Source organism: Pongo pygmaeus, chromosome 11 (genome assembly GCF_028885625.2).
Source record: "Pongo pygmaeus isolate AG05252 chromosome 11, NHGRI_mPonPyg2-v2.0_pri, whole genome shotgun sequence".
Taxonomy (NCBI): domain Eukaryota; kingdom Metazoa; phylum Chordata; class Mammalia; order Primates; family Hominidae; genus Pongo; species Pongo pygmaeus.
Genome location: NC_072384.2, coordinates 40,138,598 through 40,161,172, shown reverse-complemented (window position 1 = coordinate 40,161,172; position 22,575 = coordinate 40,138,598). Strand labels below are relative to the sequence as shown.

General features: G+C 32.9%; 1 protein-coding gene across 1 annotated transcript in view; it reads left to right on the top strand.

The window, feature by feature from the left end:
• The window catches only part of LRP1B (LDL receptor related protein 1B), a 1,896,287-nt gene that overhangs the window by 1,350,913 nt on the left and 522,799 nt on the right, over positions 1–22,575 (top strand). Inside the window, exons 33-35 of the mRNA XM_054478394.2 lie at positions 2,584–2,724; positions 6,978–7,103; positions 8,651–8,782. Of these exons, the coding sequence (XP_054334369.1) occupies positions 2,584–2,724; positions 6,978–7,103; positions 8,651–8,782 (399 nt within the window). The remainder of the gene's footprint in view (positions 1–2,583; positions 2,725–6,977; positions 7,104–8,650; positions 8,783–22,575) is intronic.

Genomic DNA, 22,575 nt, shown 5'->3' with positions numbered 1-22,575 from the left:
GGAGATGTTGTGTGGGTTCATATCTATGCCATTAGAATAGAGAGGATTATTTTAAAAGCTTTTCAGATGATTGTGGACATTATTCTTTTAAAACTACACCAAAACTCAACAAATGTTAGTTTCTTAAAGGTGAATAGCAAAGAGCATATCATTAAATTTTTATTTCCTCTCATATATAATTTGTTGGCCTAATTTTCACTACAAATTAATCATTTACTATGCGTGATTTTGGCTCAGCTTGTGTTGTTCATTTGAAAAACATTGCTTCCTTCAGTTATGTATATCTTCCCAGTGTAGACATATTTCGTTATACCATATCAAAAAAAATACATTCATGAATATTGCCAGAAATCTCATTAGAAAAATTTTTAGGTATTAGGAAGCTGTCAAACTTATGGTGTTGATAGAAGTTTTCCAACACTCTAATCTTCATTTGAAAGCTTTAATTTTATCATTGGAAATAAATTATCTCAGTTTTCCTATATGACAGTTTTTATATTTCATTCATTTTTGAGTAAACATCTTTTAAATATTTAACTCTGAATAGCCATAGTCTGTCTGTTATTCTTCAAAGATAAAATGATGTTCTATGAAAAAAGTAGCTAATTCTTTTTGCAGTTCAAGCAATCTCATAAGACATTCCCTCCAGGCAATTGTATGTCGGTATGCAGCAGAAGGACCTTATGCACTTTTCATTTTGTGACACAATATTAAAATGTCATGTCCTAGCTTTAATAAAATTAATACTTTTTATTGATCAATTAAGGTAATTTTTAAGTAAAACTGGTGTTTTTTTTCCCCTGTGAGTGCATGGCAGTAGTGAATTCAGTGATTCCTAGTACAGTTTAATGCTACTGGGCTTTCAAAACAAATATTCTACTAACCTTTTTTTTACTTTTTTTCTACCATTTTTTGAGGTTTCTTTGGTCTTTTTTCTCTGTATTATGGAAGGTTGCCTCTACCATATTTTCTGATGGTTCTATTGAAAAATACTTTTTAGTAGATTTTTTAATCTCTAAAGACTCCTCTTTTGTAATTGTTCATTTTTTATAGCATCTTTTATTTTCTTGAGTGGCATATGTACTAGAATCTCTTGAGTATGTTAATTAGATATTAGATAATTTAAAACAAAAGGATTTTTTCTAAATTATTATTTGTGTACCTATGTTTATCTTAGTGTTTATTTTTCATTGTGCTAGTATTTCCCATTGAGCTGGAGATCCTTGATTTCCTATGATGTTTAACAAAGAAGTACTGTGTTATCTTTCATGGATGTCTCTTACCTTTATGAGAGTAGAAGTCTTTTCACTTGGTATCTTCCTTGAGGGGAGTTCTGCAAGGCATTCGACATTGTGACTTGTAGATTTAGTTTCAGGAGGGACCTGGGGGGTCAGGATTTGATTCCCATGAATGCCAGAATGAAGAGAACTGTGTTGCATGGCACCAGCTTTAATATTCAAAACCTCTTCACTGAGTATCTTAGAAAAGAGCTGTGGCTACTTATTTGAGACTTTTTATCAGCTGTCAGCCCTCTGTGAGCTAGGGGCAAAGAGCTAAGGAGATGGAGGTGGTATTACATATAAAAATATCTTTAATTGCCCAAATAGAGTTAAATAACCTTATTTTAACTTCTAGGTAGAAATTGATTTGTGGTCTCAATTTGTGGCCATTAATTCTATTCTCCTTGATAAGTCTAAATCATTCAAATCCTTTTACATTGTAACTTTATTTTAAATTACTGCATTGCCTTAAATGTTTTTAATGCTCTCATGGAGTCTTGGAAAGAACACAAGTTTTGCAGATAGGGAGACCAAATATGTAAATGTGATTAAGTTACTTAATCTTCATAGAGTCTCAGATTCTTTATAAAATGGAACGATAATCGTTTCCTTACAGTTTTGCTTTCACAATTTGAAATAATACAATATGAGGGGGATATCTCTATTTCTTTTATCTGTGGCACACTGTAGATTCTCTGATATCAAATGAGCACTCAATAGGTGGTACCAGTATAAATTCATACAATTTTGGAGAAAGGGTCACTAGAAGAAATAGAGAAGGTTAACAATTGTGAAGAGACCAGTAACGGAGAGCACACATGATCAAAAGCTTACATACTTTTAACAAACAGAAAGTTGGAGAACAATGTATATTTTATAATTGTTGTTTAGATATTTTGCTAGATTTTGCCATTTATTTATAAATGCCTATAGTACAAAACTACATGATCATGTTTAAGTATGTAAATAATAAAAGCTGATTTTATATTAATTTGAAATATGCTTTTGTTTATATCTATATGCTTACATATTATGTAAAATATAAGAATATTATATATTCTTTTCTAAGAAAAAGAAAAGTTAAATTGGAGAATCTAACTGTAGAGGAGAAGGAAAGTTTGAACAATAAAATGTCACTACGAGCTGCATTTTTAAATGTAAAAGTGATTTTACTGTTTCCCTTAGAAACAGAGTTTGGAAATATAACAAAAGAAATCAGAGAGTATTATAGTTTAGTAAGTATTTATTATTATTTAATAAGACAATTATACTTTCCTTTAAAAAATATCTTTCCTTTTTCTAGATAAGAAACTGTGGTGGGCAGACCAAAACTTAGCTCAGCTGGGAACCTGCAGCAAAAGAGACGGAAGAAACCCCACCATCCTACGGAATAAGACTTCTGGGGTAGTTCATATGAAAGTATATGATAGAGAAGCACAGCAAGGTAAGTCACACTAATGAATTTGTGCCAGGTTTTGAATACATAATGTGCTCTTTTTTACACTAGCTCCTCAATTCAACAATAGAAGGTTTCTATTCTTGCTTCTAATAAAAACAGAGAAAAAAGGAAAATGTTGCTTACTATTGTAGGAGAAATGCCTTTAACATAGGTGCCTAATGAGCTTTGAAAGCATTAGCAAACCTGCCTTAGGAGTCTTAATTTGTCAGGTCTTCAAAGAGGTCTTATCCTGTTCTTGACTAAAAAAATACAAGAATAAGAAAATATATCCTGGCAAAATATATACAATGCATAGTTAAGCCCAGAATCTGAATGAACTAGGGGACTTCAAATAGACTACATCAACAAAAGAATTCCATATCCAAAGGACTACATTGTTTGGCTGTAATCATTTTGCGTTTTTGTTTTTGCTTGTCCAAATTGTGTGCAGTGAAATGGAGCGAGAGAAATAACAGATGGTTTACATAGGTAGACTTGTCACACTGCCCAAATGGCAAATGGATTAGACATGGCAGCCAGTACAGCCCCACATCTGCTAGTCCTTTCTTACTTTTTGCTTCATAATCCATGACATCAGCAGAATTCTCTTTCTAAGAAAAAAAAAAAAAAAAAAACCAAAAAAAATGTACTGTACTTTCATACATTAGTCTCTTCCATGAAAATCCTTAGCTTCACATACTTTTCTTAGGAAAAGTTTTCCAGAATGATTTTGAACACTAAGATAGGGATTTTCATCTAAAGGATTTGGGGTATGTAGACTAAAGCAGAGAAGAGCAGGGGGAATAATAGAAAACCAAGGGGATTGCTATTTCTGCAGATAGGTAATGACCATCAAGCAAGCAGAATTTATTGAACATACCAATTGAGAGCGCTGCCTGCACATCAGGAGATAAAATGGAGATCAGATTAGGATTTGCCTTCCCTGTACAGGGAATGGGTCACGCTGGTTTGGAATCTTTACTTGCCCCAAGCGGAAGAAAACATATTGCTTATTCATGAAAAAATTAATAACTTTAGAAGAAAAAAATTGCTTTAAACATTTATCTGAAGTATTTGTTGTGTTCCTTTCATTGTTGAGAATCTATGAATGTTTGTAGATTCACATATACAGAATGTATGTGCACCCAAGAGAATGTATATACATACATATACCTGAGAATGTATAACCTGAGAATGTATATAATACCCAAATGGTTATCTATTTGTTCTCTGAATTTTTTGGGTCATGTCCACAATAATAAACAAGGATATTTTTCACTAGCAATTCAGTAATGAAACTTTTTCTGTATCAAAATAATTGTACTGACATTCAAGTCATGGGAAATAGATTATGTAATTGAGAATAAAATACTGGTACTCAGTAAATAAAACATTGAAACATTTTCTCAGATTTCCATAGAATATAATTATGTGTAAAACTCACAGTACTATTGTAAATCTCAGTGAATAACACATACATATGAGACTGTATCTGAAAACATAACATTAGAAAATATGCGACAGAGAGGGAGGGTGTGCAAGAGAGAGAGAATTTCCAAACAAAGCATTTAAAAAATATTTACCCACTTTTCCAAACTGTGAACAAACACATGCTTTGTTTTAAGCTGTAAATTAACATGTCAAATTTTCTGGATATAATTCCAATGAAGTATTTTGGGGGAAACATTTAGTATATGATTCTCAGTGCACTTTACTCCTCTTAACAAGATGTTCCTCATCTTTTAAAGATTTGATTCTATAGGTATAATTGGGTGTTCTATGCTCTGTGAAAGTATTGCCAAATGAACAAGGACCTCTAGCACTTAGAAATCAATGATATAATATGACTAAACTTAAAATTTAAGCAATGAAAATACCATTTTTACGAGAATATGCTGATAAAAGCGTCTGTATTAAAGACAATTCCATTAACAGAATTACTGCAGGTAGCATAAAAGCTTCATTAGTATGAAATATGACCAATTTAGGACTCTTTAAGGTGTTAACATCACTACCTATTTGGATTTCAAAGTACAATTAGTGACTTAATATATCATTTTTGACAAAGATCACTGGAGAGCTGAGAATTCTTGTTAGTCAAGTGGACTTTCTAGCTCCACTAGAGATTTGGGGCATGAGGTTTCAACATCAATATCATTATAAATTATTAAGCCAAGCTAGTATTTATAATTTGATAGATAACATAAATTTAAACATAAAACATAAATTTGTTACATAAATTATTACTTTTTAACTTTACTATATTTTCTACTTTATATTTAACAGAAAAAGAACTTTATTGTAACTAAGAATTCATTATTTTTTACTTTTTCTCTCCTTCATTATTAATTTCTTCTTAGAGACTAAACAAAGGATATGTGAAATGTATATGGTTAGTGTTTAACATTAATTGTTGAAATATATTAATTTTATTTTTTATCAAAAATATAGTTCTCTCCATATATCTGAATATTTATCTGAAATATTATATATGATACTTATATATGGCTATTTTTGCAATTATATTAAAAATATACAGCCCCAGACCCAGAAGGTCCTTTTTTTCACGTATTTTTGCTATTATTAAGGCCATATAACCCCTCACATTCTCTTATTTATTTATCTATTTTTTGAGATGGAGTCTCACGCTGTCACCCAGGCTGGAGTGCAGTGGCACTATATCAGCTCACTGCAACTTTCGTCTCCTGGGTTCAAGCAATTCTCCTGTCTCAGTCCCCTGAGTAGCTGGGATTACAGACACCCACCACCATGCCTGGCTAATTGTTTTTGGATTTTTTTTTAGCAGAGACGGGGTTTCACCATGTTGGCCAGGCTGGTCTGGACTCTTGACCCCAGGTGATCCGCCGGCCTCAGTCTCTCTCAAAATGTTGGGATTACAGGCGTGAGCCACAGCGTCCCCGGCCACATTCTCTTATTTTTAGAAGTTCATTGTCTTTCCTAACCTATTTCTCTTTACTTCTTGTTCTTTTTTTTTTTTTTTTTTTTTTTTTTTTTGAGACAGTCTCACTCTATTACCTGGGCTGTAGTGCAGTGGTATAATCTCTGCAACCTCTGCCTCCAGGGTTCAACGATTCTCATGCCTCAGCCTCCCAAGTAGCTGGTATTACAGGTGTAGCCACCACGCCCGGCTAATTTTTGCTTTTTTGGTAGAGATGGGGTTTCGAGACAGGCTTGTCTCAGAACTCCTGACCTCAAGAGATCTGCCCACCTTGACCTCCCAAAGTGCTGAGATTACAGGTGTGAATCACCCTGCCTAGCCTCTTCAATTCCCTTATTTCTCTTTCTCTCCAAATGTTGTTCTTTCAAGCTTTATAGTTAAGTACAATCTGCCGATCTCTCCCCAGCCTTTCAGTCTCGGTAGTTGAAATACATCTGCATCTAAATACATCTCTCTAAAAGATTGGCATTACATTAATATACCCATGTTTTCTACAAAATGAAATATGTGGATTGTCAGTATATAATTATTATAAATCGGATTTTTAATGAACTTTCTGGGTAAGATTGTAAATTACTTAACTTCACACTACCAGCATTAATTAGCACATTGGGCCTAGTAAATTCAATGGAACATCTTTAGTAGGGATTCTAGAATGCCTACCTGTGGTTACCTGACTAATATTTGTCATTGGTACTCCACAGAAAGAAGAGGAATTAATATGCCAATTAATTAGATGACTCTTATGGCTGTGTTTTTCATATATTTTGGGAGAATTATATTTCTATGAATGGGAAAATTTATTTCCTTGCTTTTAAAAATTAATTGAATACATATACACATACATACCTCCTTTCTTTTAGACGCATAATCTTTGAGTGGTTAGTAATAATTTAACAGCTATTTATGTGACACATTTGGATAAAATATTCTTGCAAAGGAAGTAATTGTAGAGTTGAAGTAAAATTTAAAAATCAAAAGAGAAAAAGATGCTGGTTTCTCCGATCTTAAAATATTACAAAGGTCTACGAAAATATTTATGACAAATCAATTTCCTTTTGCTTTTCCGTAACTATTAATCTTCTCATGTGTGTCTGTTGACTTTTTTGAAAGGGCAAATTCAACCATAATTTACTACTTTAAATTATTCAAGAGAATAAAATGTAATCTTTAACCAATATGAAACAGCTGCATTTAGAAATCAATAGCATACATATTTGTCAGATTATTGACATTAAATAAAACTTTATTTTTAAAAAAATTTCATTAAAGAAATTTGTCTTGTTTTCATTCTATGCAGGCAGCAATTCCTGCCAACTAAACAATGGTGGATGCTCTCAACTTTGTTTACCAACATCTGAAACTACAAGGACTTGTATGTGTACAGTGGGATATTATCTCCAAAAGAACCGCATGTCATGTCAAGGTATGAGTTCACGAAAAACCTCACCTTTGGTTCATTTACTTCATTAATCATTACATACCATGCAGACTTTAGGCAACCAAAGTCAGTTAAACATTAGAAAAAAATTAACTAGTTATTAGGAAATGGTATACTGTTTCGTCTCATATGTGTAAAATTTTAATATTTGAAATATTTAAAATATCATTGTTCTACCTTATAAGACATTCTAATTTTTTAGTTATTTTAGCAACTGCAGTTTATTATCAAACTTTAATCAAATCTAGTAGAAGCTACCTTCAACCTGAATAGGCAAAAAGCATAGTAAAAAGCAGTGCTTGATTGGCTGGAATTAATGTAGAATTTGAACTAAGTAATGTTTACTTTAGACTATATTAGAGAAAGCACTAGAGAGAACGTGAGGTCTCAGGTTTGCATAACTGAGGGAGAAAAGCACTGTAAGAGAACTGGTACCTAAGAAATCTTGTTTTGCAGTCTCTAGTTCTATTAGTCCCAAAGATCTTTGGTTCTAGAATGATCTTTTATATCTAATGATCATAGCTGAATTTTTATCTTTAAAAATGTTCCAATCTTATTTCAGAAATATCTATATATGTATATATGTATTATCATTTATTTTATTTTAAATCCAATATTTATATGATACTTACTATGTTCATGGCACTGTTCTAAGCACCTTAAACATATTAATTCACTTAATCCTCATAACCTCATGAGGTAGGTCTCTTATTATCCCCATTTAAGAAATAAGGAACCTGAGGCACAGAGAAATTAAACAATTTACTCAGGTTACATGGATAGGAAATAGTGGGAACAGATTTAATTCTAGGCATTCTAGTTTTAATAAGAACAAATATAAATATTTTCTAATATATTGACAAAATGCATAAGCATTAGCATGTGTACTTCTGGTACTTAGCTTAATATTTATGTGCCTATTTTAGGACAGGCTTTTGATGCCAGAGAAGTGAGATATTAAAAGCTAATTAAGCTATTGATGTATTCTTAGTATGACAAAGATATATGAAGACTAACTTCAAAAATTTCTTAATTTAAGAAATCTAAATGTCTATTAAAAATATCAGTGATATAGTTATCTTAAATCAGATTTATTATCATATGTAAGTAAAGAGATGTTTGGATTTTAAAGAAGAAGAGGGAATAAATTTTGGTTGAGAGATGAGGTAGGCTTCCATGAATCATCTAACTCAGTGCTTATGAAAGTGTGGGGCCCGTACCAGCATCGTCATCACCAATTGGGAGATTTTTAGAAATTTAAATGATCAGGCTTCTGGGATGGGGCCCACTAATTCATTTTAATAAATTCCTATTTTAACAAATCTTATGCATAATCAAGTTTGAGAACTACAAATCTACCTACCTTTCAGTAGTCAGGAAGTGTAGTACACAATAATTTTTTTTAAAAGGCTAGGAAATACATTTATTAACATAAATTAAGATTGTTAAAAATAATACGAATGAAATTATTTGTATTTTAAATATTCATTCTGGGCTTCCCTTCCCCCCCTTATCTCCTGCCCTGCATTTAGGTATAGAATCATTTCTTATGTACTCTGTTCATGAAGGAATCAGGGGAATACCTCTTGAACCAAGTGACAAAATGGATGCTTTGATGCCTATATCAGGAACTTCATTTGCTGTGGGAATAGATTTCCATGCAGGTAAATAGCTTTTGAGTCATAATTTATGCATAATATATTCACTTGATTTATTAAACATGTTGGGAATACAACGTTTTCCTCTGTGCTTTAATAGTCGAGATGAGAAATAAGAAAGCAGCAAATAGATAAATTTTAAGGCCAATGATAAATTGTTCTAAATGTGTAATGTCTGAAAAAAAAATCAAGTAAAATTGTCCTAAAGTATAGCATTTGAATTGCAATTGCATTAACATACCATCATTGGCACTTGGTTGCTTATTTTTATTTCTTTCTCTTTTTTATTTTGATACTTTACTTTTATCTAGTTATAAATATAAAGACATATAAAGCATTTTGATCTATTATGTACTAAAATATAACCTTATTTAAAATACATTCAGGATGTGATTTTCTATTGTAATACAAGCAGTGGCAAATGAAATCCAAATACTAGAAACAATTATACATGCTAAACCACTGAAAACTATTGTTGAATATAGTATGTATCATTTGGAGTCAGATTTTACTTTACCTTCTTATATTTTAGCCAACAGTGAAAGGAAGCAACAGGAAGCAAAGTGGACACTAACATTTTGCTGCGGCTAATATGAATAAGTGATGGGAAATTAATGGTAGACACTGTTGAATTTACTGAAGTAAACAAGTTTTTTGGTGCTAATTGCTAAATTCTGACATAGCATAAATGTTTGGTATTCACATTAACATTCAGAGTTATTATCTTCAACTTGAGGGCTTAAACTTATCAAAATAAATGCTAAATTATATGTTTTCTGAATTAACATTTCAGTGTTGAACAGGTAAATGCATTTCCACGGTGTTTTTATATGTGTAAAGACTCAGTTTTATCTAATGTTAAAAAACAAATAGCTTTATAGTAGCATGATTTATAGTCCTTTGGGTATATACCCAGTAATGGCATGGCTGGGTCAAATGGTATTTCTAGTTCTAGATCCCTGAGGAATTGCCACACTGACTTCCACAATGGTTGAACTAGTTTACAGTCCCACCAACAGTGTAAAAGTGTTCCTATTTCTCCACATTTTATTGCGGCATTATTCACAATAGCAAAGACTTGGAACCAACCCAAATGTCCAACAATGATAGACTGGATTAAGAAAATGTGGCACATATACACCATGGAATACTATGCAGCCATAAAAAATGATGAGTTCATGTCCTTTGTAGGGACATGGATGAAATTGGAAATCATCATTCTCAGTAAACTATCGCAAGAACAAAAAACCAAACACCGCATATTCTCACTCATAGGTGGGAATTGAACAATGAGAACACATGGACACAGGAAGGGGAACATCACACTCTGGGGGCTGTTGTGGGGTGGGGGTAGGGGGGAGGGGGGAGGGATAGCATTGGGAGATATACCTAATGCTAGATGACGAGTTAGTGGGTGCAGCGCACCGGCATGGCACATGTATACATATGTAACTAACCTGCACATTGCGCACATGTACCCTAAAACCTAAAGTATAATAATAATAAATAAATTAATTAATTAAAAAAACAAATAGCTATTTGATTTATAATCCTAAAAAATAGAATCATTGTAATCTTACACCAGCATGTGAGCTTCTGGTAGTTGCTTATTTTTCCCCAGTTCTAACACATTTTGTTTAATCATGTATTAATAAAATTCTGGACTACAAGTTAGTGAATTACTGGGGATCTTCACAAATTATTCAAAAATGACTTTTCTTAAGTAGATTGTTTTGCACCAAATGTTTGGAATTGGATAGAAGCAAATTTTTAAAATCACCTTTACCAAAAGGAAATACAAAGAAGTATAACACATTTTATTAAGCAATATGTTAATTTTGCCAAAATCTCAGTGTGGTTTTTGATCAGACTTTAATCAAATCTCATTATTGGTGGAAAGCTAATTACCTCTACAATGAATAATCTACTTTGTCTCTTATGTACCTGCATTTTATTCTTTAGAATTTTATCATATAGGATTTATTAAGTGCAAAGCTAAGAAAACTTGAACTTTTAAAAGATTTTATGTATACAGTACATGCATATATTTTTACTAGGTACGTAATCCTTTGTTTTAGCTGGAGCATATATTTAATTATTTTGAAGACTCCATAATGATTTTTGAAAATATTTGATAAATTTCCATGAGGAAAAAATATTAATAAAAGCAATTTGATCTAAATGTCTTGATAAGATCACTAGTAAATCTTTTGCTTTTTAAGGGTAAATGGATCATTTGAATGAGTTAAATTCACTCTCCAAAGTTTATATTGGCCCTGAAATGGTTAAGTTTAATATCATGTACCATGATGGAGGATGTGTTTATTTGCAGAGAATAGGACTTTCTGTTTCAAAATGACCAATAATTATTAATATCATAAACTTATTCCATGTCAAAGTAACTTTTCCTAAGGAGAAGTTACCTGTTTTAGTTAAAACTTTGTTCTTTACATTTTGCCTACCATATTTTTATTTCCTGGGGAAAAGTTATTTTCAGAAAAGCTATTTCTTCTTCTAAATGTAAAGGGATGCAAGCATATGGAATAGTCATGTAGGTAGAAAGTTCAAGAATCTATTAAAATCCCTACTGTTACTCAGAATACAGCAGTGAAAAACTTTCTTTAAAACCAAAGAAGGTTAGAGATCTACAGGCTAGTGAAACATAGTTGGAAGAAACCAGAGTTTAGCCACAGACAACCTGGGTTCTAATACCAGCTCAACCACTAGTAGCTTTGTGACCTTGGGTAAGTTACCTAATTTTTCTGAGGTTCCGTTTCCTTTTTTGGGGTGTGGGCATGTTTAGATCAATGTAAGCAAATGTTTAACGAAGTACCTGATATACGTTGGTGCTCAGAGAATGGTTAACAAAAGTATCAAATAAGTGGGAAGTAAAATATTGTAGAAATTATCATATGTTATATATATGTGTGTGTGTGTGTATATATATATATATATATATTTTTTTTTTTTTACAAAGATGCCCTGGAAGCTACATTTAAATTTCTAATTAGCTAGGATTTTGTTTTACTGTTCTCTCAACTGATATTATATTTTCTATTCAGTTATCTGAATAGAAAAATGGGTGTTTCTTCACTACTCTGAGGCAATAAACACAGGTTAATAAATCTCCCTTTTGAGGATAAACATCATCATCATCATCATCATCATCATCATCATCAGTCTGTAGAGCCAATGTTTAAAGATTAGATATCAGCAACTCTTTACAATGTGAAATGTAAATCTAAGAGGCTAACATTCAGTGCTTAGACTGAACTAACTGAAACCCTAATGAAGGTCACGATGGTAGTGGTGCTATCAGGAGCTTTCTACCGCCTTTTTGCATAACTCGTGTTACTTCCATCTACTTTACAGTCTGATCCTTTATTAACTGTGTTTTATGAAAATATATTACGATCAGAATAAGTGTCAGCAGCTTGATTTATAATATCTTTATAGTGATGATATAGAAGCTCTGTACCTTCGTGAAGGGAAGTTAGAGAGAGTGAAAGGAAAACCTGAATTGTTCCTCAGAGAAAGAGAGAAAACAAACTTTTTTGTTGTATCAGTCTCTACTTGTTTATCTTTTTTTTTTTAACCATGACCTTCATATTTCACCTGATTATAGGTTCTTTCTTGATTAATTTCTTTTGCAGATATTTTATTTCCTCTTCTTCCATTAATGACATTAACCCCAGGGCCATAATCTCTACTTTAGGATCAAAGATAAAAATGACAAAATGGAAGGGCACCGTTGCCTCTTATTCTAAACAAACAGCCCCAGTCATGCTAAGGAGATGAAGTGGAAGAGAATCATTTGCAAAGTACGAGTATCATAATTTATTAATACTATTTCATTACCATGATATTACAGAAAGAATGTATTCTCAAAACCTGTGCATTTCATAAGAATTAACAGATCTGAATCTTTCTGGGTTTGATTGTTAATAAATTAAAGCTTTCTACAATGAACAAATTGTTTTTTCTACCAGATGAAGCAATTCTGGATACTCTCCACAGAAGAAAAAAAGACCCTGTGGCTAGATTTAAAATGTTCAAAGAATTTTTATCTCTTCACTGGAAAAGTCCCATTCCAGTGGAAAAAAACATATTGAGCTTTGAAAATCCTTGCCTGCTGGGTGATATTCCTCCTGATAAATGAATACTGCATTTGATGCTTTAACAGATACATTTTAGTTAGGAGAAAAGCCTTCAAAGCAAAGCCCATTGCTCCACTTAGTTAAGTGATCTTCAGTAAGTAATGCTCTATTCAATATTCAGTTCTCCCTCCCCTTGGGGTACTTATGACTTCTCCTTAATAATGAAACAATTGGATGCTACTTGAAGAGGACATTCTACTCACAGAATGATTATTCATCTGGAAAACTTCACACTTACATTCTTTTTTCATCTTTTATCTCTTTTATTGAAATTTGGGTCATCCAACTCAATGATGCAACAACTGTTGGTTACTATAATATCTACCAGGTTTAGAATTTCACGTCTAAGTTGCGTGGAAGATAAAGATAAACAAGGGTCCAGCTGCAATGGCTCATACCTGTAACCCTAGCACTTTGGGAGGCAGAGGTGGCAAGATCACTTGAGGCCAGGAGTTTGAGACTAGCCTGGGCAATATAGTGAGACCCTGTCTCTATTAAAAGAAAAAAATAAACAGAATAAGGGTCATTATTTGGATGTCATTGCCTGGAACTTACTATAGGAAATATTTTAATTTTTTTTATATCATCACATAGTAATCTGGCTAAGACAATAAAAACACTGAAGGAACATGTCAGTATACATTTATCTAAATCCACAGAATGTATAACACCAAGAGTGAACCCTAATGTTAACGATAGATGCTAATTATAAACTATGTGATGTGTTAAATTCACCTGTGACAAATGCATCGCTGTGGTGTGAGATGTTGATAGTGGGCAAGGCTGTTTGTGTATGGTGGAAGGAATATATGGGAACTCTACTTTCTGATCAGTTTTGCTGTGAACCTAGAACTCTAAAAATTAAAACATATTTTGAAAACACTAAACGAGTATATCTGAGAAAATATCATTGCCACATTTATACAGTGAATGTCATCTATTTATATGAAAGAATCCCTCTTTAATAGTCCCACAACATTCATATTTATCTTTGAAACGTAGAACTAGGAGTATTTGATACCATTTGTAGCACTCCCTCATGATACAGGTAAGGAAACTGGAACCCAAAGAGATCAAGTGGCCATATACTAATGGAGTATCTTACTCCCAGTTCTTTCCACCGTGCCGTCTTGCATTTGTAACCACTGAAGCAAAAGTTTATTTTGACCATTGTTGGCATTACTTGATGACACTGCATTGCACTTCTGCAAATTTGTGCTAGTAGAAGATCATGTATTATTTTGATTTATATACTGAATCATATGATTTTTAAACCCATTTAATAATTGAAGATAGTGACACTCAAATGAGTCTCTTTTTTATTTTCTATGCCTGGAAGCTTATAAAAGAAACTATTTACAAAATTTTTCTAGTAACCACTTTGTCACCAACCGAGGCCACAGAGGAATTATAGAAAGAATTCTTTATATGTCAGTAGCAGCAATAGTTTAAGAAATATAATATTGTTGCTTTGGGACATTTTTTCAATTTTATGAAAACCATTTTCTTGGCTACAAAGTGAATTTTTAGGGCTGCTTCAATTTCTTCTTGTGACAGTGAAACTAAAACTACTTTTTGTTGTCATTTCAAACTGTCTTCAATAATATGTTTTTTTAATCATGTGAACAGTGTGTATAGATTTGTAGGTAGTCAATTCAGTAAATCTTTCAAGATGTAATATCACAAGAAAATAAAAACTTATCAATACTACCTGAAATATAAATATCATAAACATGCATAACATAAGGCGTTTTAGGTTAAGTAAATTACTGGAAATATCTCACAGATCCTTTTTGGGTAATTTCTAAACTCAAAACATAAAAACAAGCCCCTATTAGGCATTTAATTTATCAGTATGTTACCTGAAATTAAAAGCACCAGAAGATGCACAATGATCACCTACTAAGATTAAACCTTTGGTCAACTTATTTGAGATCTATATTATTTTCCATATTTTTGAGTGAATCTCTTAGGCAAGTCTCATGAAACTTCAGGCACTCAGCACCCCTCAGGAAAGGGAAAGATCTTGACACCAACTTTAGATTAATCCACATGAAGCACATCAAATCTGCATTAGGAAACCTTTCTTTTTCCCTGCCTGAGTTACTTTGTGCTGCCATATTTCTTTTTAGCTACTGAGGCTTCTCCTCAGTGGTACATTCAGAATTGAATGTACCACTCTTTCTCCCCTCTCTTCTTTATCAAAATGGAGCTGCGGAGAAACCTGTTTTCTAAAGGCATGGTTACTTCAATTCACAGTAAATTATTAGTAGCTGCTAAGAGATTGACAAGTTTTTAAATTATATATATTTGAGCAGATCACAGTGTCTTAACCCACTGGCAACATCCGGCTAAAACACCCCTAAAGATATGTGAAAAAAGTATTTTTATAGATAGGTCAAGCTATTTTATGTTTTTAAAATTACTCCATACTCTGATCCTTAGAGGATAGATTAGTACCTGTTTATTTCCAGAAACCCAGCCCTAGATATGCTGACAGATTAAATGATAATGAGGCGATCTCTTTTAGCTTAGGTACGTTGGTACCTTTAGTATCTTCAACTGTAAACCTAAACTTGAAAAAGTGCTTTTCTTCCCATTTTAAGAAAACTGAATATGTATTAATCAATTTGTCTTTTGGATAGCATTTATTTAAAAAAAGCGGTGATTCAGCTTCTGAATTTTTGGGCCATTAATTTTTAATCAACTAGACAATATTCTAGTTAATGAAAAAGGAAAGTTATTTAATTTGTTTATGGGCTGGTCATAAGCAATGGATCTTTAATTTCATTTTATCATTTGGCCTTATTTTTATCTAAGGGCAACAAGTAGTAAGTGGATCATTTTGAAACTTTAAGGTGAAAAAAATAACTAATTGGTTCTATGAATTCCTTAGTATTTTTAGAATAGGAACTTGGCAGAAATTGAAAAAGCCTCGAAATGGAATTAAACACCCATAAGAGAATTAGAAAACTGAGGAGTTGGAAGAGGAAGAAATTAAAATAACAAGAAACCCTTAATATTTGTTGCACACTTACTACATCACAGGAGTAAAGTTAGGAAACTTTGTGTATTTATGTCATTTAATTTATCAAAATAATATTTTGAGGAAGGTTGGTATTTTTATTTTAATATTAAACTGGGTTTCAGGATGAGATATGGGTATGGAAAAGACTTGGTTGCTTTGAGATGCCCTAATTAAATTCTGCATTCAGGATTCTTTTGGGTTTTTGCCCTTGAGATTGACATCAAACAAGAATTGCATAAGCAATGTGAAATAATCCACATTTGATCCCTAATAGTTTCATAATGAGAATTTTAATCTTATTTTAATTATGATTGGGAAAGCTAATTGATAGGCCATATTAGGACTCAGGGCTTGAGAGAATCATGATAATATGGTCAGTATAGGATTGCCCCTGCTAGATTGAGGGGCAGAAGACTCATGGCACAGCTTCATCTGAGACTCGGATAGTTAGGGAGGGCATCATCATCATCGTCATCATCATCATCATCATCATCATCATCATCATCATCATAGTTATGATTGTCATGGAATGGATGAGGAGAAGAAGAGATAAAAAATCCTTTATTCTACTATGTTTACATTAGTTATCTATTACTGTGTAACAAATTACTAACAGTAAGACAAAACAATGCTTATAATCTCATAGTTTCTATTGGTCAGCTTGCTGTGTCATCTGCTTCAAAGTTTCTTATGAGACTGCAATCAAAGTGTTGCACATAGATGTGGTCTCATCAGAAGGCTCAATTAGGGAGGACTCACTTCCAAGCTCGCTCATGGGGCTGTTGGCAGGATTCTGTTCCTTGCAGGTTGTTGAATAGAATTCTGACCATAACTCTCTACTGAGTATTATCTCAGTTCTTTGTCATGTGGGCCTTTCTACAGGGCAGTTCACAGCATGACCACAAGCTTCTCTTAGAGCTAGTGAATAAGAGAGTGGGAGAAGGCATTCACAAAATGGAAGTCAGACTTCTTGTCACCCAGTCTCAGAAATGATATCCCATCACTTTTGGTATATTCTATTTATTAGAAGCTACTAACTAGATCCATCCTCCACTCAGAGAAAGGGACTAGAAAAGGATTGAATACCAGGTGGTAGGGGTAAGAGGGGGCCACATTAGGGGCTGCCTATCACAATATTATACACCTTTTATGTATCTTATTCCCACACATTATTTTCTAAAGGGTGAACTCTGATGGCAGGTTTGAAATATCAGTGATATTCCTGTATGGACAGCTTCTGTATTCTGGCTTAAACCATGTGAGAATGAATTATTAATGTGAAATGTTATGGGCATTGTCTTGATCCTCATTTTGCCTCCAGTTAATAGTGGACTGTAGATGACTGGAGAAGTCCTTTAGGCAGAAATTAAAGACAAAGCTTAAATGAACTGCCAAATGTTTCACAAATGGAATAGAACAAAGATGGGATTTAAATTCACACATATATATTTTTTCATCATTTGCTTTCTCCACACTGCCATGCTAGAGTAAGTTGAGTACAGAAAGATTCCACAAATATCCAGGAAACGATGGATGCTTTTTTGTGTGTGTGTGTGTTTTTTTTTTTTTGAGACAGTCTTGCTCTGTTGCCCAGGCTGGAGTGCAATGGTGTGATCTCAGCTCACTGCAACCTCCACCTCCTGGGTTCAAGAGACATTTCTCCTGCCTCTACCTCCCAAGTAGCTGGGATTACAGGCACCCACAACCACACCAGTTAATTTTTTTGTATTTTTAATAGAAACAGGATTTTTCCATGTTTGCAAGGCTGGTCTTGAACTCCTGACCTCAGGTGATCCACCGCCTTGGCTTCCCAAAGTGTTGGAATTACAGGCGTGAGTCACCGTGCCTGGCCAGGATGGGTGTTTCACAGCAACAATAACAATTTCAAAACATGCAATATAAGGCCAAGGGCCAGAAATACCTAACCATTCAATGTGTGGGATTCAGAAGTCCAAGCTAGGGAGCAGGGTAGTCCTAGTACTGAGAATTTGACTTAGTTGATCTATGATTGTTTATCAAATGGGGAAAATTGTGTACCCCAAAGTACACTTTGCAATATCTGGAAACATTGTTAGCTGTCACATTGGTATCTGTTGAATGAAAACCAGGGATGCTGCTAAAAAATGCCCTGTGCATGTTTAGAGTCCTGTTCCTTTCCCAGAATGAAGTATTAACCATCCCCAAATACAAATATTGCTAAGCTCAAGAAACCTATACCAGGGCAAAATCTAAGATTATTTTAGGTGATTCTGATGTGTTCCTCTGGTTTAGATCCGCTATCCTTCTTGGCAGTAGCAAACCCCGCTGTCTTTTTCTTTAGGCTACTATTTGTTATCCTGAGCATCTCTTTCATTAGTACCTAGCTTTTCGTGTCATGAGTTTGCCACATTTGCCTTTGGCTACCATTCCAGAAGAGTCCTTCAACAAAAGCCAGAAACTTCTTCCAACCATTCTTTGAAGTTTTTGTCTAGTGTCTGGAAAAGGCTTCATGATATAGTAACCTAAGCCAAATCTTTGGCTTAAGGTCTCTTCAGCACTGTAGCTATTTAATTAATAAAAGCTCTTTCAAGAAACTGCTTACAGCTGTCTAGGATTGCCTGGGAAATACAATTGTGTATTTGTATTTGTATGCACACCTTTGTATGTGCATACACACCTTTGTGTATATCACCAATAGAATTATTATTGTAGTGACTTCATTGTTTGTCACCAAAGCGCGCTGAATGTTAACTGGTGTTAACTATGCTTAGACTGAGTTCTAGTATTGCCCCAAGTATTCCTCTCCAGAGTTGCTTGGCTTCAAAGTGAGCTTCAAAGTATCTGGGAACAATTGTCAATTCTTTATGCTTGCAATGGTGCTCAAGAGCAATGAAACAAATCAGTTTCTAGGACACCGGTCAGTCTCCCATTACACACTATGGCTAACTCAATGTGTCAGTGAATTTATCAAAGGCTATGTTAAAGAAAATAAAACAAATAAAACTAGTTTCATTAGTCTTAAAGTTTGTTTCCTTTATTTATTATTTAATTTTACTGAAGATTCAATGAGAGGAGCTAGAGATTAAGTAGGAAAAAACTGAAGTGGAACCAGAAATGTAACTTGATTGTCAGTGTCTAGTATAAAATTCTAGACTAGATTACTTAAAAATTATGAATCTCTGGAGTTGGAGTATTTTGGAGTTATACAAAGCAACGTCTTAATAGTGATCTCTCGATCTGTGCCAGCTTTTTGACTATTCAACTTCTAATATTAATAGCATCAACAATAACAACCTATAGGCTATTTTTTTAAATCTATTTTCTCAGTCAACAGTCATTAAAACCTATGTGAAAAGAATCAGAATTAGACTTGAATAGCTTGAGCAAAAAATGTAGACTGTATTGTATCATCTGCTCTGTTCTTCAGGGGAAAAAAGCAAACATTCGCAGGAGGGATTATATTTTGCTGCTTTCCTTACAAATTAAATATGAGATAATGATAAAACTGATGATCCAATCTAGTAATTCAAGGCTCTAAACATATGTAAAAAGTTATCTAAATACTGAATAAGAAGATTCATAATTTTTATTTTTGTTTCCTATGACATATTATTCTCATTAATAGAGAATAAAAGAGCTGAGATTTATTAGTGATTTTTAATAATAACATTTAAAATATGACCATAGCCTTATAACTTTTTTTCTTTACTCTTCTCTCCTAATATTATTTTAGTGGTAAAGCAACTGATGTTTTGAGCTCACTGGCTCAGATTTTAATTTACTGATAACAATAAAGGATACTAATGAGTATATTTGCATACTCAATTATTTTTAATGTTCATTTAAAACCCTATTAACTAAAAAGAGTGATGATTTAAATTAAAAAATAGACATCTATTAGCTCAATCATCATTAAACATTATGAAAATGAGTTGGTAGAATAATACCAGTTTTGCAATCACTTATTGATGGCAAACCTCAATCCATGATTAAATACTTTTACTTGTTTAAATTTTTTTAAATTTAAATTTATAGCAAATTTGTAAAATTAGAAAACATGAAAGAAAGTTGAAATAAAAATCACCAATACTACAACAACACAGACAGCAACTATTAATATTTTGGTATTTAATATTCATGTTATTTTTTAAATACAAATACATTTTATTATTGATATGATTGTTTCTTGTTTCTTTTACTTAAAATTCTAACATGAACACTCTCCTATGTTATGATTAACAATTTGTAAATACTATTTTAATAGGAATACATTATATTATGTGGATTAGCATACATTTTTTAACCTTTCCAATACTTTTGGATATTTGGATTGTTTCTAAGTTTTGGCCGTAAATTTTTATCATTTGTGATAATGTCTCAAAATAGAATTTTCTTTATTTTAACTAACATCTTTATTGGGATTTATTTTACATATGTACAAGTCAATGATTTTGAGTATATTTACAGAGCTGTGCAGCCATCATTAATATACAATTGTAGAGTTTTTCATCAAGAAAACAATGCCTGTTAATAGTATTGCTCATATTTTTTCAAACTCCCAGCCTCAAGGCAACCACTTTTCCCTTTTTAAAATTGTATTTATTTGTATTTTGAGACAGTGTCTCGCTGTGTCCCCTGGGCTGTAGTGCAGTGGCATGATTTCTGCTCACTGCCACCTCTGCCTCCCAGGTTCAGGCGATTGTCATGCTTCAGCCCCCTAAGTAGCTGGGACTGCAAGCGCGTGCCACCATGCCTGGCTAATTTTTGTATTTTTAGCGGAGATGGGGTTTTGCCATGTTGGCCAGCCTGGTCTCTAACTCCTGGCCTCGAATGATCCACCGGCCTCGGCCTCCCAAAGTGCTGGGATTACAGGTGTAAGCCACTGCATCCGGCCTGCTTTCTATCTCTACAGACTAGCCTACTCTGGACATTTTGTATAAATGGAATCATATGATATGTTGTCCTTTGTGACTGGCTTCTTTCACTTAGCATAATGTTCTATTTTGTAGAATATATCAGTACTTCATTGCGTTTTTTGCCAAATAATCTTCCATTTTATTGCTATAAGACATTTATGCATTTATCATATGATAGACACTTGAGTTATTTCCACTTTTTTGACTATTACAAATAAAGCTGCTAGGATCATTGATGTTTTTGTGTGGACGTATGATTTTATTTCTCTTGAGTATATACCTAGGAGTGAACTTGACAGGTATAGCAACTGTTTATGTTCAAACTTTGGAAGAAGGGCCAGACTGTTTTCCAAACTGGTTGAAATATTTGCATTCACATCAGTAGAGTGTGAGGGTTTCATTGTTTGCACATTGTCTCCAAGACTTGTTATGATCTGTAGCCATTCTGATGAATATAAAGTGGTATCTCATTGTGGTTTCACTTTACATTTCCCTGATGCCTAAAGATGTTGAGTATCTTTTTAATGTGCTTATTAGCCATTTATATGTGTATATGAAGAAATGTCTATTTAAAGCTTTTGCCCATTTTATTACTGGGGTCTTTGTCTTTTTAATATTGAGTTACTAGAATTTTGAATACATTCTAGATAAAACTCCCTTGTAAGATATGATTTGCAAAAGTTTTCTGCCATGCTGTAGCTTTTTTCTCTTTTCAAAGGTGTCTTTTGAATCACAAAAGTTTTAAATTTTGATGAAGTATAATTTAGCTATTTGTTTCTTTTGTTGCTTGTGCTTTTTGTATCATAGCTAAGAAACCATTGCCTAATCCAAAGATACTAAGATTTAATTCCATGTTTCTTTTTAAATGCAATGTTTTAACTTTTAAATTTAGATTTATGATCCACTTTTAGTTAATTTTGCTATATACATATGGATATCCATGTGGATTTGCATATGAATATTTACTTATCCCAGTATCATTTGTATAAAAGACGAGTCTTTCCACTATTAAATTGTCTTGGCAAATTGTTGGAAATCGTTTGCTTGTAAATGTGAGGCTTTATTTATCTAAATTCTATCTCATTGATCTATATGTCTATTTTATTTTTATGAGTATCTATTCTCTTGATTACTATAGCTTTGTATTCAGCTTTAACATTGGAAGTGTGAGTCTTTCAACTTTGTTCTCATTTTTCAAGACTTTTTTGGTTATTTTTGAGTCCTTGTATTGTCTTATGAGTTTAAGGATTAGCCTGCCAATTTTAGCAAATAAACTAGCAGAGATTTTGAGAGAGATCGTGAGGAATCTGTAGAAAACAACTGAGGATTATTGTGATCTTAACAATATTAAATCTTCCAGTATATCAATGTGATAGCTTTCTATTTATTTGAGTCTTTTAAAATTTCTCTTAAAAATGATTTTCAGTTTTCAGAGTATAAATTTTATATTTCTTTAACTTTATTTCTAAATTTCATGTTATCTGTAGTGAAATTTTCTTAATTTTATTTTTCAAGTTCATTATATAAATGTGTTGAAGTGCAATTGATTTTTGTATATTGATCTTCTATCCTCCAACATTGCTGAATTTATTAGTTTAAATGGATTTTCAGTGGATCCCTTAGGATTTTCTCTATACAAGATCACCATTTGCAAATTGAGAAAGTTTACTTCTTCATTTCCAACTTAGGTGCCTTTTACTCCTCCCCCTCCTTCTTCTC